The 17205-nt window shown below is 36.7% G+C and overlaps 3 protein-coding genes across 3 annotated transcripts; 2 read left to right on the plus strand and 1 right to left on the minus strand.

Moving 5' to 3' along the window:
- Positions 1-4851: 4851 nt before the first annotated feature.
- Positions 4852-5244, minus strand: LOC138900250 (uncharacterized). Its single transcript, XM_070186969.1, has one exon. The coding sequence runs from the start codon at positions 5242-5244 to the stop codon at positions 4852-4854; it is 393 nt and encodes a 130-aa protein (XP_070043070.1).
- A 5715-nt stretch (positions 5245-10959) lies between these two features.
- LOC138900251 (uncharacterized) lies at positions 10960-11526 on the plus strand. Its single transcript, XM_070186970.1, has one exon. The coding sequence runs from the start codon at positions 10960-10962 to the stop codon at positions 11524-11526; it is 567 nt and encodes a 188-aa protein (XP_070043071.1).
- A 1435-nt stretch (positions 11527-12961) lies between these two features.
- Positions 12962-17065, plus strand: LOC104088406 (uncharacterized). Its single transcript, XM_009593064.3, has 7 exons — positions 12962-13091; positions 14912-15049; positions 15686-15745; positions 15862-15909; positions 16016-16069; positions 16490-16553; positions 16641-17065. The coding sequence occupies exons 2-7, from the start codon at positions 14927-14929 to the stop codon at positions 16715-16717; spliced, it is 426 nt and encodes a 141-aa protein (XP_009591359.1). The 5' UTR covers positions 12962-13091; positions 14912-14926; the 3' UTR covers positions 16718-17065.
- The last annotated feature ends 140 nt before the right edge of the window (positions 17066-17205 follow it).

The raw sequence follows: 17205 nt of genomic DNA on the forward strand, positions 1-17205 counted from the left end.
CGCAGGTGCGAGAGCTGCTGGTGCAGAGGAAGTGCGCAGGTGCGGAAATCGCTGGGCAGAAAAGAGGATTCTGAGGGTTTGAAATTTTATAACACAAAATTCGATTTAGCGCTCGGTGGGGGACGATTTATCGAGGGATTTTGAAGGAGAACTATTGGGTAACTAATTCTAACTCTATTTTGATCATAATACATTAATCTATTATTGTTTTCCTCGTCTAATTAAGGAATTTGAGGGTTAAAGTTTGGAAATGGGGGAAAAGGTTCCCCAATTGAAAATCTGAGATTTGAATGGGAATTTGACGTCGGATTTAGATAACTTTTATTCGAGTAAACTCGTGAGTGAATGGGTATTCAAAATTTGTAAGTTTTACCCGATTCCGAGATGTAGGCCCGGGGAGACTTTTTGGGTTTTTTTCCTAATTTCACGCTCTAGCTTCGAATTAATTAGCTAAATTAGTTACTTGTAGTTATATTTACATTATGCAATTAATTTGAATATATTCGGGCCATTTGGAGTCGGATACTCGTGGCAAGAACGTGATATTGAGTTGATTTGAGCGGTTCGAGGTAAGTGGCTTGCCTAATCTTATGTTGGGGACTTTTAAGGATGTTTGATATTAATTGATGTGTGGGTATCGTGTACGTGAGGTGACGAGTACGTACACTGGCTATTATTGCAAAAATTCCGTTTTTCCTTTCTAAATCATAAATTGTTTCTCCTTATTAAATTGCACTAATACGTTTAATTGTTAAACTTAGACTATAGAAGCATGCTTACGTATTTTAACTGCCTATTTGACATTTTGTGTGTCATTCTTAGTTAAGTCCCTACTTTCCTTATCTGTGTTCAGTGTAAACTGTATAACTCGATGCCATACCTGCCATTTCTTCTCGCGTTGCATATTTAAATTGGGACTACGGACGTATTCCGGGAGATCCCCCTGTCTTGCATATTTATTTTGGGACTACGGACGTATTTCGGGAGATCCCTCAGCACTACATATTTACTTTGGGACTACGGATATATTCTGGGAGATCCCCCAGCACTGCATATTTACTTTGGGACTACGGACATATTCCGGGAGATCCCCTTGTACTGCATATTCATTTTGAACTTCGGGACGGTATCCCGTGAGAGTTCCCACTGTGTTTACCTTGTTTTGAGCCGAGGGCTCCCTCAACTGTTAAATTTCGAGAATTTCCTTAACTATGTTACCGTAAATTTTACTTATATATTTTATTATTTAATTTATTATATTCACTCCGGTAGGGCCTTGACCTGACCTCGTCACTACTCGCCCGAGGTTAGGCTTGGCACTTACTGGGTACCATTGTGGTATACTCATGTTTTTCCCTGCACATGTTTTCGTGTGCAGATCCAGGTGCGAGCTATCAGCCTCGGGGTTAGTGCATGCTGCTGATTCTCGGAGACTCCAAGGTACTACTGCTTGTATCCGCAGATTTTCGTAGTTCCCTTCTACTCCCTCTCCTAGAGACTTTCTTTATTATCTTCAGACTTTTATATAGAGCTACACAGATTATAGCAGCTTGTGACTTAGTGATATTCCGGGTTTTGAGAAATTATTTTGTATATGTCGAGTGGTACTACTCTTGGCTATTCACAATAAGTTGTTTTATCTTTAAAATATTGTGTTTTCTTTATATATTTTTTGTAATATTAGGCTTACCTAGTCATAAAGACTAGGTGCCATCATGACACCTTACAGAGGGTTAATTTGGGTCGTGACATATAGGAATCCCAAAGCACGTCAATCGTCACCAGTTTAGTGCGCATAACACTCTTTCCTGACATATGCCGCTTTGATGTGCTAGCCAGAATCCGCTTTGTGCAATTGGAAAGCTGGTAGCAAATTTTGAAGTCATTTCTCACTTGTTCTGACTAAACAGATTCAAAAAGAGGACTTAAACAAAGCAAGAGGAACAGAGTAAGGGGACAATGGAAAGAGATGATATCTAACAAGAAAATTATCAAATAGAAACTTCTCTGATGTGACACCAACTCTAATGACCATGACGTGCATCTTAGATTAAGTGGCATGATCTGTCAAGCAAGTCTAATCTTCCATTCTTGTCATACCTCTAAGCTGTGAAACTAGGCTTCAATGTTCCAATTGTCCTATCTAAATCACGATCCTCAGTCAACTTGTAGCGCCCTGAAGGATTTTCACTATCAAGCCTCTCTCATTTTGTTCTTTCTCTCAACTCATCATCGCCTTATGGTGCATGTGAAGGTTTTCACCGATAAGACTCTCTTATTTTGTTCTTTTCTTCTTATTTTCTCTGATTCTGCAAATGACAAGGCATTAACCATGGTAAAAACATTATATATTCCACGCATGTCTAACTCGGCACTCTCAAAGATTATCTGAAAGGTTTTTTTTGGACTGTAATGTGGCTTTTGGACAGGGTTAGAAAGAAAGAAAGGCATGAAGGCTCAAATTCAAATATAAATGGTAACTTTACAACTTTTGGAACAGTCTTTTATAGAAAATGAAACTTCTACCACAGTTTTTGCAACAAGAGAATTTAATTTTTTCTTTTCTTTTCTTTTTGAGATAGAATTTCTAAAAACCTGACCCACTCTTGACTACGTGGGATTATGAAATATTTTATTTGGTGCTACCGAACCGTAAGGCTGCCTACGTATCTTGTGGTAACAAGAATCAGGTCGAACGTAGTTAAAAAGAATTTTTTTTTTTGTTGCCATTTTTCTTTTCCTTTTTTTTTCCTTTTTCTTCTTTTTCTCTTTCTTTTTTTTTTTTTTTGACTTCTTTTTTTCTTTATCTCTTTCCTTTTCTTCTCTTTTTTTCTCTATTTTCTTTCGGGATGAACTTCTAAAAGAAATCTTATGGGGACAAGGATTTTTTTTTTTAGTGACTCTAACTTGATTCCAAAATAGGGGAGGTCAAAGAAATTAGCACTGGCTCAAAAGGGTACCGAAGGGTATAAAGTATTTGGGTATCTGAAAGAGGGCCTCCCAATCTCTGAAAATGCCAAGTACATCACATGCAACTTGAGGATAAAAAATGAAGATCATGGCACAACATTTCTTTTGCAGCTTCGGCATTGATATCACTGATATTCCTTTCACTTTTCTTTAGTGCTTTGTCAAGTACAGAACTCTCGTTGGGTGATTTCTTCTTCACAATGGATACCCTATGTCAGTTTGGGACAAACTCCCTTGGCTTTATCTTGTAACTTGAGATGCACTTGAACTCAAAGTTGCTTGCATCAAATTGTCTGGGATGCACTCTATTGTACCAACTTCTTGTTGTCCTATTAACTTCCCAAACTATCTACCCAGTTTCATAAAATTCGGGCTTTAAATAATTTTAAAATGTCCAAATCTTTACTTATTTCCCTCAAATGTTCCTGTCATATTCAAACCTTGTTTTATTATTTCATGATTAGACTAACTTTTAAGACCAGGCTGATAATTATACGTGCATGTCATATCACTAGAGTTACCATGAAAAGAACTATAAAAGGAAAAGATAACTAAACAAAAACTGACTAAAAATAACAGAAAATAGGAGATTGCATTAGACAGACGGTGAAAGGGTTTGAAAAATAAAACAAGCAAAATAGACATGGGTTACAACCCTGGAACAATCCTAGATAACACTAGACGAGTTACTACAACTAAACGAACTAGGCAAAATAAGAGGAAGAAGGGTTTAAGCCACAAGACAATATCCGGATTACAACCCTGAAATAACTCGGACAACAGAAACGACGACAAAATAAACTACCAAGACTCCTTCATGGCTAACCAAGAAAGGAGTGTCTTTCCAATTTTCAAGCTCGACATATTAGCCACTGAGTCACACATAAACATTTCTAGGACCTTCACAAATCTCCATCACATTGACCTCAGCAAATTGCTTTTGGGTCCCTAATACCACCTCGTTCTTAAGATCAACTTCTGGAACCAAGACTAATAGTGCTGAAAACTTTGCGGTAAGTGGCCCTCCAAGAGATTCAGAAGAGTTCTCACATTCCTTTTCAACACAAATCATGCCCAACATATGCGTCTCATTATGAACATGCAATGGACTTTGGCTAGTATCCACTGTATCTGGATTTTGTACGGTAATGTCACCTGAATCAATAAGATTCTAGACTGTTCTTTTCAGATGCCAACACTTTTCTATACTGTGCCCCGGGGCATTAGAGTAATATGCACACCTTTGAGAATAATCAAAAATTTTTGGGAGGGGGTTCAGCATTTTTATCTGAATCGGCTTCAACATGTCCAATTGCCTCAACTTTTGGAACTGACTGGCATATGATTCTCCAATAGGTGTGAAAGACTTTTTCTTTTATTGTTGCCTATTCATTTTGTACTCTAACCTCGATTGGAACCTATTGTGGGTATGTGGTTGATATGCTTGTAGAGGTGGATAAGATATTTGTGAAGGTGGTGTAGGCCATTGCGGGTCTTGTGGATATGGAGCATATGGCGGTGCATTATGGATAGAGTAATGGGAAAGTGAGGTATGACTTTGGGGATTTTGTGGAGAGAAGTAGCATTGGGGAGGATTATCTAGAGTACGAGGATATTCATGGGGTCGATATTGAGGATGAAAGCATTGAGTAGGAACGCCCACTAGATCTTGTCGTTGGCGGGGCTCAACAACATCTTTTCTAATTCTATTTCTTCCCCCCCCCCCCCAAAACTTAGTGAGATGTTCTGAATGTCTTCTGTAGTACCTTTTAATGCAGAATAGCTCATGATTTTGCCTGACTTGATTCCTTCTTCTACCATCTCCCCCATTTTTACCACATCATCGAAAGGCTTACCTAAAGCTGGGATCAAATGACTGAACTAGGTGGGTCCCTGAGCTTGTAGGAAAATCTTAACCATTTCTTCTTCATTAATTGGGGGATTGACCCGAGCAGCTTGTTCTCTCCATCTGAGTCCAAACTCTCCAAAACTTTCCTCGGGTTTCTTTTCTATCTTAGATATGGAGGATCGGTCTAGGATAATATCTATATTGTACTGAAAGTATCGAACAAAATCTTGAGCCATGTCATCCCATGTATACCACTTACTGACATCTTGACGAGTATACCATTCTAAGGCTGCCCCACTTAAGCTCTCACTGAAATATGCCATCAACAGCTCATCTTTCCCGCTAACACTTCTCATTTCACTATAATAACCCCTTAGATGGGCCACTGGATCTCTACGCCCGTCATCCAAGTTAAACTTCGGCATTTTAAACCCCGCGGGCAGATGAATATCAGGAAACATACACAAGTCATTCTAAGACATGTTAATCTGATTTCCCATCCCTTGCATGTTCTTTAAGGATTATTCTATACCTTTCAGCTTTCTGGATATCTCATCTCGCCCTTCTTTTCCTGTGGACTTTTCATTTTCAACATAAGGCTCATTCTGAGGGTTACGATTATACGAGTCCGGGACCTGGTGGGCCAACTCTGGGGAGTAGTATTGGGCATCATGAGGTTTGAACTGGTGTTCACTGTTGGACCTAAGGAGAGGTTGTTGAGAGGTTGTGATGGTGACAGGAGGGCTATTTTCGGGAAATATAGTTGGAGGACGAATGATGGAGCTACTAGGGAGGTTGGGAAGGCTATGATAAGTGGAAAAATCTGGAGAGTATGGTGGATCATCTGACACTATGACCGGAGCTTGGGTGAGGGTGGCATTTAGGAATCTAGGTGGTGGCGAGGGTGGTGCCTTACCAATCATCCAAACCTGATACATGTCTGTGATGTATTATCTTAACATCATTTCCTCTTCAACCAACCTAGTGTCTCGTTCAGACAATTATTTTCGGGTACCAGTATCAACCAACTCAACTCTGTTATCGTCTGCCATTGCCTTTCGACTTTATGGTGTAGGAATGAGTTACCGGTTTAAGAACCACAAACCAATCACCCTTCTGCTATAATGAAGATAACACAGAGGAACAAAATGAAGTCATCATGTTAGCGTTAGGGCATTTAAATGCAAGTATTATCATATTATATACAATGCACCTAGTCACAATTATCGATTCTGAAATGACTTCGAGGGTATAAAGGTCATCTTAGCATCATCCCAATTTTACACTCCTGGCTCTTTTCCTCTTTTTTTCCTTTCTAGCACTCCTTGGTTTTTCATTTTCTTCCCTCTCTTTTCTTTCTGATCATCGCTCTTTTCTTGCATCCCGCAGTTTCCTCTCATTTTTCACATCCCACAACCTAATCTCTTTTTTTTAATTTTATAAATAATTTGATCGAACCCTATGTAGGTTGCCTATGTATCATGTTCCACATGAATCAGACCAAGCGTAGTTCTGGAAAAGTAATGGACAAAATAAACTAAAAACAAAAATCTTTTTGGATTTTTCATTAATAATTTTTTGGTTTTCACATACAGAATAGTAAGTATGATAACAAAAGACTCGACGAACTCAACTAGACTATGACAGACTCCGACACCCCCTAAAAGACTCGATACTACTGTACAAGATTAGAAAGTAAAAGACAACATGAATGATAGACTCAAAACATAAAAGTATCTTCAAGCAGCTTAGGTATGCAACGACGCAGATTAGAATGGTCCTGGGGTGTCTGTCATGCTCAAGCTCTAGTTAGTAGATCCACAGAAAAATAAGACCAAATAGAGTTGAAGACTTAGAATATTATGTGAGACAATAACACTTCCTATTGGACACATGCAAGACATGATTGTGCAAAATAGCCTACGTGGCCAAAAGATGGCTAGAAGTGAAAACTCAACAAAGATGACCTCTAAGACATGGAAAATTTACTTTGCAGAAATGACCCATTTTGGAGAAATGGCCTATGTGGCCAAAAAATGGTTAAGCATGCAAATTTAATAGAATGGACCTTAAACAGAGAGGACACCTTGTTGTGGACTTAGGACTCTAAGACATGGGTTAACAAAGTACTTTTGCGAAAATGGCCCTATTTTGCAAGAACGGCTGATGCGGCCTAAAAGTGGTTAGGCATGCAAATTCAAAAAGGACGGACCTTAAAATGAGGATATAGCTAATTGTGGATTCAAGACTCTCCAAACACGATTCAACAAGCCACTTTGCAAAAAGAGCCATATTTTACGAAAAAGCTGATGTGGCCAAAAATGGTTAGACATGCAAGATTTGGCTACGACCCTCGAAGCCAAGAACTTAAGACTCACTAGGAAGACTGGACCCTATGTGGACTGCATACGTATCCCGCCCCGAAAGACGAGATTCATGTATGCGTAGTTCGGGAAGATTGGATACGGAAGAAAAGTAAAAAAATAACTGATTTGGAGAAAATATATCTTTTGTCTTTTAGAAAAATAATGAAAAATGTAAAATCTTTTTGGATTTTCTTTTTCTCTTTTTTTTTTATTTTTGGGAAAAACTATGAAAGAAAAATGTGGATGGGCCCAATTTGCTTCATTTTATACTTCACCCTCTTTTCTTTCTCACTGGTCCACCAAATAACCCCTTCACCCTTAAAGAAAACAACATGTAGCACATAGGGATGATTAAAAGCCTTTTTGGGCCATGGTCCCGTATTGACATAATTTGGATAGGCCTCCTACAAAGGGACACGGTGCCTGGGACCGAGCCCTGCTAGGTCTAAATAACATGATGCGAATAAGCATGACCGAAAAGCTAACCTACGTTTGGGGTTCACTAGACAAGGCAATTCGGGGCGGCACTTGGTCGATAGCGGCTACTCTAGCTGTCCGCTCACTCCACGCTCCCACGTCACCCCCTAAAGACACGGGTGACTCACAAAAGGCCGTGTACGCTCAAACGTACTCCAGAAGACTTGTTGCGGAAAAAAGACCCATGGTTATGCAAATGATGACAGTTATAAAGCAGTAAACACATAAGAAAAAAGTGATAAACAAATAAACAACAAAAAACAGGAAATAAAACAAACAAACCAAATAAACAAAGAAAATAATGAAAACAAACACCTCAATCGAATATTCTAAAAAGCCAACAAGATCGAGTACCAGCTGAACTTGCAACTCCCCAGCAGAGTTGCCACCTAGCATTTGGTTTCGGTGTGCCAGGTCACCGTTTAAAAATAATTTTTCTTTCAAAACATGTTTGACTCTAAAACTGACTGCACCAGAAATTCTAGATAAGGGGGTTCATTTGACTCGGGAAGAAGGTGTTAGGCATTCCCCGAGTCCCGTGAAGGTCACGGTTGCGTACGTGATCAAGTCGGCTTTTAAAATATTCGAATTGAGGACAAAACACATAAAAAGAAAATAAACACAAAAGAGGCTTGAGGTCGTCCCCATCTAATAAAAGAAAAATAAGAGAAAAGAAAAGAAAGTGCTAAGAGGAAATATGCTAAGAGTTCTAATCTATCCTAGACTGTGCTTCTTCCACGATCTAGCCTCGACTTCCGTTTACATTCACTTCGGGGCATTCCCCGGATAAAAGAGTATTAAAAATATATACAAACTCTACGGGGCGTTCCCCGGATGAATTAATTGACTAAGGGGGTGACCTCTCACCTCAAACGAAATTAAAACACGAACATCCTAAAGGTTTACCTACCCCAGTGTTGTCGGCCTAACATGCTCCTAGCATTAACGAAACTAGTAGTAACGAAGCAGAAATCAAACATATCATATTAAACCCAATTCTCTTTAATTATGTACCAAACCTCCACTGTATGTTAGTCTTTGTTCTACCTAATTCAACTTTACTGAATAATTAATAATCCACAAAAGATATAGCAAGCAACTCAATATTCTCAGAAAGTCATCAAACCAATTTCAAATAAACTAGTGAACGAAACATCTAAAGAAACTAACTTTAAAAAAATAGACTAGTGAACGAAACAACTAAAGCATGTCAAACCAAATTAAGCCAGAAATTCACTCAGGAATATTCAAATAACTGTGTAAAGGAAAACGAAATGGACCTCAATGTAGCTGGAAATTGATTGTTCCACTGCTTTGAACTCAAAAATGTAACAAACCACGGACGAAAACTCGAATCGGCACCGGAAAGCTCACACTACGACCTTCGACGACCTCGAAACTCGCCGGAAAACTCGAATCAAATGCGACCTCGGATGACCTCCATTTTTAGAACCAAAATTCGAAAGAAGAAACTAGAATATTTTATATATTTCCTTTTCCGAATTTTCAGAAATGGCAGCGAAATCGGCCTGGCGTCTTCTTCAACAGTATCGGAAGCAGCCGTAAAAGTTGAAATTGCCGAAAAATTAGTATTGGTCATTTCTTTGTTATAGAATCGGAGGTGGCTTTTTGTCACTGTAATGTCAAAGGTAAGAGTTTTGAGAGGAGGGAGTTTTTGTTGAAACAGAAGAAGGAGCAGCGATCAGTTTTTAAGAATTCCCCTCAGACGCCTCTATTTCATCTCGTCACCCTTTCTGTATGTCGGTGTGTTGACAAATTGGTTGCCTGGCATGGCTAATAGGAGAAATCATAAGTTTTTGTGATTGTTTGTGTTATGTGATGAAGTTATTTGAATAACCTTAAGCCAGGAGAGATTTATGAAATTGCCACAGCGATCAGTAAGCATGCTATGGGAAGCCTCGAAAATGGAGTGAGTTGCGGCTGCTCAGTGAGGGAGATGACGAGTGGCCTCTTTAAGAATGGTAACTGCGGCTCTTAGCTTAGAGAAATTCCCGTAGGGTTTTCATAATTGGATATTTTCTGTGGAGGTGGGAAGGGATGATGGCCATTGGATTAGAGAGAAATAGATGGCTAAGATTAAATCTTACATTTTAAGTGGAGAGTTGGCTAATGGGTTGGGAAGAATGGGCTTTTGTCTTGCTGGGTCACTAAAATCCGAAAATGATCTCCTAATTGGCCCAAATTCCATTCTTTCTCAATGAACAAAAATAAAAAATACTACCAAAATATACTAATTAATCTAAGTTAATAAGAATAAACTATTAGAGTGAACTATATATTAAAATAAAAATATTTTTGATATTGTTTAAATGTTATAAAAAAGGTAGAGAAAACTATGTTAAAGTAATGGTAAAAATTAAAATATTATCATTATAAAATACTAATAAGCTTAAATAAATTTAAAACAAAAAGGATAAAAATAAAAAGATATATAATAAGAGAAGAAATATTATAAAACTATTTAAAAATTAAAAGTTGACTGAAATCCTATTAAAATAAAAATAAGTAAATATTTTTAAATTACTGCTTTTAAAAGTTGTGCGAGTCAAAAAATATGTGCTTACACTTCTTTTAGTTTTTGAATTCGCTACTATTCTTTTAGTTTTTGAATTCATTGTTTGAGCAGTCAACAATTATGGTGCACATTTACATGATGTTAAATCTTTAGTTGGTGTCCTAATTCTTTTATCTTAATAAATTAATTTCATAGGTATTTGAAGATTTTGTGCTAATGTTATTTGAAATATTATTTCAGTGAAGTGGATGATTTGAAGCCAAGTTGTATTTGGATTTCAAGGATACCTTTCACAAATTGGTAAGTGTTTCTTCTATCTTTAAGATAATAATAATATAGTTATAAGTTATGACTTATAATAAAATATAGAGGTGTGATTCCTCTATTATATGTTATTTCTATTCTAGTATTAATATAAAGAGTGTGATTAATCATATTTAAAATGTTGTTTTGCTTGGCATTGTTTCTTTGTAGGAAGTTTTGTTGATGTGAATTGAGATGGACATATTTTTGACGAGGTTTAATTCTTCTCAATCAAGTTCTAGTTTTAGAGACAATTCCTCCCATCTTGTAGAGGAGTTTGATGTGAAATCACTTAATTCTGACCCCAGAGAGAGAATACCCATTGATAGGTATAGCTCCAGAATACGGGATGAAGTAAGAGAACAATACATCCAAAGAGGGCCTTGCCAACCAGTTTATCACAAATTTTCTAAGCATAGGCCTTCTAGTGTGCAAAACATGAAGGAAGGGAACCATTGATGGATGAAGTATCTTCATTTTGTGCAAAACATGATATTTTGGTACCCAAGATGGAAGAATTCTATATTCCTGGAAAGTCGAAGCGTAGGCCTTCTAGTGTTACTTATTCACATCACTTACGTGTTGAGCTTTTTTATGCAGTGATTGATTTACAACTTCGTTTTGATGTTGTGAGTAGTAACTTGCTTCTTGGTATGGCTAGCTTGAATCCGGCTAACTCATTTGCTAATTTTGATAAGGAAAGAATAATGACATTGGCCAAGCATTATCCCGATGAATTTGGTGAATTGAAGCTTCGAGATCTTAGTCGCCAACTTGACACTTTCATATGGCACATGCAACATGGTGACCCTAGGTTCTCTGATTTGAAAGAAATTGGTGATTTGGCAAAAGCATTGGTTGAGGCAAATCTTGTGGAGACTTATTCACTTATTTATTTGCTTGTGAAGTTGACTTTAATTTTACCTGTCGCAACTGCAACGGTAGAAAGAGCATTCTCATCCATGAAGTACGTCAAAGATGAATTGCGTAGTAGTATTAGTGATGCATTTTTAAATGATTGTTAGTTTGTTACTTTGAGAAGGAAGTATTTGTAAATATAAGCAATGATACTATTATTGACCGTTTTCAAAATATAAAAGCGCGTCGAGTTCAACTATGAGTGGACAATGTACTTTTGTTATATTAGTATCAAGTTAATGGTATTTGATAATATTGATGTTTTTATTTTGATCATAAATTATCATAGTCATTTCAAAGAGTTGCACCCGAACTTTATCGCTGGTGATTGGGATACTAAAGATAATGGTGTCCCCGTTATGCTTAAATCCTGGGTCCGCCTCTGTATATCAGAGATAGCGATGGACACTGAATCATCTTATTTTCAGAAATTATTAGGAAGCACTTCGTTTTTTCAACTTCTATTTTTGTATATTACTTTATGTTTGTCTGTTTAATGTTGATACAAAACAATATTTTACTGCTCATTCACACATAATTAATGTTGTATTCAAGGATACAAAAAGATAATCTTATCGGAATGTGCCAAAATTTCGTAACAAATAATAACACTTCTCCCTGCCTAAAGATTGTAAGAAACAAATGAATACACCAATAATTTAATTTCAAAAACATGGTAGAACAACTTAAAAGATAAAGAAGTATTGTGATCTCTTCATGTACAAGGTAAGTTTTGTCTATCCAACCGAACTTGTGAACAATTTGTACCAAAGTTATGACCTGCACAACATAACTTGTGAAAGCTTAACTTTACATTCTTCACCCGCTTATGAAAGTTATGATCCATGAGGCTATTTTTTATAATTTTCTTAAACGGAGATAAAATTTAAATAGTGGCCTTAAACGATCCTATTCGTGTAAATCATCCCATTTTAGCGTGCGAAGTGCACCAGTAGCCACTTTTAAACCTGAGATTTAAAATATATCCACAATTTATAATGTATTTAAAGATTAGCCAATTCACCTAAACTGCAGGAACTATCCTGAATTTTTGAGCTGCTAATTTGGAAATCAGGACTTAGTGTCTTGAATTTTTTAGGTGCTAATTTAAAATTCAGGACTAAGTATCCTGAATTTTTGAACTGATAATATAAAATTGATGACATAAGATTTGAATTTCTGGATACAATTTTCGAACGTTATGACACAATGTCCTGAAATTTGAACTTTGAGATTTAAACTTCAGGATGTTGGGTACCAAAGATTGAGCGAATTGGCTAATCTTAAATATATTATGAACTGTCAATATATTTTAAATATCATGCTTAAAAGTAGCAGTTGGTGTCATTTTCACCATTTTAGCGGATCTCAATAATTGGGCTATGAGCTGGGGCGAAATTCAAAAATAATTGAATTTATAAGTGGTAATTAAAAAGTATGTGCGGAAAATCCAAATGAAGTTAAACAATAAAGCCCAACCATATACCGAGAGACAACCCAAGCCCAAAACACCTGTCAATATGAGAAGGCCCATATTCTCCTGTGGAATGAAGACGCAACCTCTCTTTTTTTCTTTTTTTTTTCCATATTCCAGTTTATTTGCTGTCTTCTTTCTGTTCCATATTTCTGGTATAACTCATCGGTTTCCACCCACCTTCACTTCAGATTCCAGGTACGCTTCTTTTTCTTCTTCTCCTTATTCTTTATTCTTTTTCCATATCAAGAAACTGATTTTCTCGGTTCCATGCTTTCTATTTTATTTTCTTAAAAGGTGGCAATATTCAATATGTATTGCTTATTGGGCTTCTATCGAGATTGAATTTTTTTTCTGTATTTTAACTTATCATTTGATAATCTACTTTTCTGTTATGGGTTAGGTTGGGATTTTAGTAATGATTCAAATTTGACTATGAAAAATTGTAATGATTGATTTGGTGCTTAAATTGATGTGAATTACTGAATCTATGCATTACATTTCATGTTTCTTGAACTGGGAATTTATAACATAGTTTTCCCCTTCTTTTGCTTCTCTTGCATGTTTATTAGCTTGGCTCCTTGATATAGTATAATAATCTGTGTAAATTGATATCTCGAAAAAAGAAAAAAAATGATAAAGCTTGAAATCATGAAATTTATAATCAATTGAATAATTCATTCAGCTGTGTAAAACTGTTATTTTTGTATGGTATCTAGTCAACATATCAAACTAGAAACTGACATTATAGACTAATAGGAATATCTAAATTATTTTTGTCTTAAGATATGTTTTTCTTCCTTTTTCTCTAAAGGAACTCTTTCTTTTCTTGGTCATGAGCAGTGATTCAACTCTTCAGTTTATTTTGTATTGATTAAGTCGATTGGATATCCATTGATGTTGGATTTAAGTATGTACATTGGTGGCCCCTAGGGCTTTGGTCTAGCGGTAAGAGCACAATGTGTGATGTGTGGGTTAGGCACGTTAGGGGGTCCGAATTTGCTGCAGACAAAAGTATGGTATGTAAGTGGAGAAGGGTAAGGGGGTCCATTATCCATCGTGATTTGAACTGTGTGCCACTAGCCCTCGGGATTTACTAAATTATCCCAAAAGAAAAGAAGTTTGTAGACTGAAGCACCCAAGGGTGTAGCCTAATGGTCAATGAAGTAGGTTGAGAACCATGAAGTCTTGGGTTTAAATCCCAACGGATGCAAAAAACTAGGCGATTTCCCCCGTCTGTTCAAGCCTTGGTAGACATAATTACCATTGTTGGTGGGAGATAGCAGATATCCCATGGAATTAGTCGAGATGCGCACAAGCTGACCCGAACACCACAGTTAAAAGAAAAAAAAAGATGTAGACTGAAATTGGTTTTTGTAATCTATGATTTTTAGTTTCTTCTGCTCTAGATCCTTTAAGCATTTATGTAGAGCTACCACAGAATGTGGTATCTTGGTAGAACACGCAACATGGGTGTGTTAGCCATTAATTTGATTAAAGATCAAAAGCATTTATACGGAGCTTTATGTTATCCAGCTTACTCCAGGGCAGTGGATTGGTATGTACGACTGTTGGTTTTGAATTTGTTACCTCAGACTACATATGCTTTTAGATTCTTGTGTTCTTGATCCTTTAAAAGCATTTATATTGAGCTTTGTGTTATCAAGGGCACTATATTGTTGACTTTTGGTTTTGCGTTTGGTACCTAAGATTACATATACAATGATTCATGACTTATTGATTTTACATCCATTTATTTGTTTCTGCCTACCTCTATTTACGGTCATTTTCTGATATGTGGGTCAATCGAAAGTTTTTGCATTCAGTTTAGATTTAAGAGATTACCTTGAATTTCAAAATTTAACTGGAAGATGACCAATATTTTGGCTTTGCTTGTCATGGCATCCATTAAAATGTTTCAAGCAAAGAGTTCATAATCCAGAAGAGTAGCGAGCAGCTGTGTCTGCTTGACTTAGCTATGGCCTATGGGTGATAATAAACCAGCTATATTTTTGCAGAAAAAAGCGTGCAATATGTCAAACCCAAGCGCAGATGAAAGTGTGAAGGAACCAAACGTTATTAATGATCCTCCTAAAGGTGAAGATCCAAAGGGTTCAGAAGTAGAAGAAAACCAAGTTCCATCTCAAGAGGAGGAGGTACACATTGGCATATGCGGTTTCTACACTTAATTGGTTCCATTTGCTCAAAGCTTTTACGATACTAGTCAATACTGAAGCTTATGTTAAAGCGACAGGGATTCAGGAATACAAGTTTGCACCAAAAGTTTTTTGTTAAGAAAAATCTATCTACTTTGTTCTTTCATTTGCAGCTCAGAGCTTTTATAATACTAGTCAATCATGAAGCATACGTTAAAGTGATAGGGATAAGGGAATACATTTTTGCACCAAAAGATTTTCTAGAATGATCCCTATTTACTTCTTTCATTTGGAGTTCAAACCATTTAAAATGCCTATCACTGATGCAGCATATTTTAAAGTGATAGGGATTGAGGAATACATTTTTGCATCCGAAGATCTTTTGGAACAATCCCCATATACTTTGTTTCTTTTTTCTGTGCCATAAAACCGTGTGAATGAAATTGCGTTCATAAGACTAGTATCCATCTATAAGCCTATAAGGGTATTTGAGGAAGATTGTGTAGGTCGATGAACAGTTTAGAGAAAGTGACTTCGAAATTTGTTTAACTGCAAAAAGTTGAAACATTTACCATACTCTGCCAACTTTTCCTTGAGATTCGGGGTATAATTCTTTTCCTTGTTAAATATATCCAGGAGGAACTGAAGAAGAAGTATGGTGGCTTGGTGAAAAAGAAACCTCCATTGATATCTAAGGTAAGTTTTAGTTCAATTTTTTGGTATCTCAAATTCTTTTTTATCTTTGTATTTTAAGTTTTACTTCAATTCTTGTCCTCATTCAATTTTCTATCAACCTCTTTTACATTTTCAAGGACCATGAACGTGCTTTCTTTGATTCTGCGGACTGGGCATTAGGAAAGGTACTCAGCTCTAGCCTAACTTTTGGCTGTTCGATCTTTAGCTAAAGTTCAATGCTGAAGTTTGATCGTCTTATACCATGTTCTTTCGTTTTACGTTATCTTTCAGCAAGGGGGACAGAAGCCCAAAACGCCTGCTGAGGCACTTCGCCCAAAATTGGAGGTGCATTACCCTGTTACTCTGGAAACACATTTCCAATTTTATTGTCGGTCTGAATACATACTTGGTCTTTTTTAGTTTTTTCTGCCTTTGTCATATTAGATTCGTTAGATTACAACTTGGGCTGGAATTAAACAGATCAATGGCCAACTTACTCCAAAACTTTTGGATCTAGCCTTGAGAAACAATGTGCTGACTATTTGTTTCAGTAGGAAAAGTTGTATCTTCCTTTATATATTCGAACTAAATCCTGAAGTAGACATAGATAAGGAAGTTAAATCCAACCACAACATGGCTACAGAAACCTATCTAATAAATAGCAACAAATACAAGTACACACCCTGCTCCAAGTTGCTGTATGCTCGATTTGTATTCGACTATCAAACAAAAAGATAGCATTACTTATATATTCTTTGATAACAGCCTACGCCACACCAGCAACTTCGTACTCGGCTCTCAGCTTCTTCTCTGACAGATGCCGGTGAAGGTATGTACATAAAATCCATTTCCTGTATTGGAGCTAAACTCGAGTCCTTTGTCTCTTGACCTATACACGTTTAAAATTTGGCTGCAGATGGTAGCAACAACGGCTCTGACCAGCTAGATGACCAGAGCGGAACACTAGCAGGCGACGGTGAGAATAATTCTTAGAATCAGAAGCACCAAAGCCGAGACATTCGGAGCAGCCTCATCATAGATTCCTGTTGAATTAACTAAAACTGGTATTGTAAATCTGGCTAGAGGTAAAAAGAAGAAAAGAAAGAATAAATGCTCTCATGCCAAAATTTTGTACCGAGTTTTAGAGTTGTGGTCCTATACTAAGCTGATTTGCTTGCATAAATATTCGGAAAACTACGTGCAAAGTTCTTTTCACTAGAACGATCATTTCTCATCTGCCTGTGCTATTCTCAGAATGGTGATGGTGATGTATTATACTTTTTGGTGGTAAAATTCTAGATCATCATGGTAATGAATCTTGAAAACATAATTTCTTTTGCAGTATTATGTTTTCACCTTTTTGGTACATTATATTGTACTTCATATTTATGATCTACTTTTTTTGCCAATATACCCGAATTTTCGTTTTTAACCCAAAAATGTATGTTTAGCGCAACTGGAAAATCGCAGTTGTGTATGTA

The sequence above is a fragment of the Nicotiana tomentosiformis genome, chromosome 10 (genome assembly GCF_000390325.3).
Source record: "Nicotiana tomentosiformis chromosome 10, ASM39032v3, whole genome shotgun sequence".
NCBI lineage: Eukaryota > Viridiplantae > Streptophyta > Magnoliopsida > Solanales > Solanaceae > Nicotiana > Nicotiana tomentosiformis.

What these genes read in the sequence shown, in the direction of transcription:
- LOC104088406 (XM_009593064.3), top strand. Translation starts at nt 14,927, where the DNA reads ATGTCAAACCCAAGCGCAGATGAAAGTGTGAAGGAACCAAACGTTATT. An exon ending in CGGACTGGGCATTAGGAAAG is followed by an intron (nt 15,910 to 16,015) that starts GTACTCAGCTCT and finishes GTTATCTTTCAG; the next exon opens with CAAGGGGGACAGAAGCCCAA. An exon ending in TCTGACAGATGCCGGTGAAG is followed by an intron (nt 16,554 to 16,640) that starts GTATGTACATAA and finishes ATTTGGCTGCAG; the next exon opens with ATGGTAGCAACAACGGCTCT.
- LOC138900250 (XM_070186969.1), bottom strand. Translation starts at nt 5,244, where the DNA reads ATGCCGAAGTTTAACTTGGATGACGGGCGTAGAGATCCAGTGGCCCAT.
- LOC138900251 (XM_070186970.1), top strand. Translation starts at nt 10,960, where the DNA reads ATGGATGAAGTATCTTCATTTTGTGCAAAACATGATATTTTGGTACCC.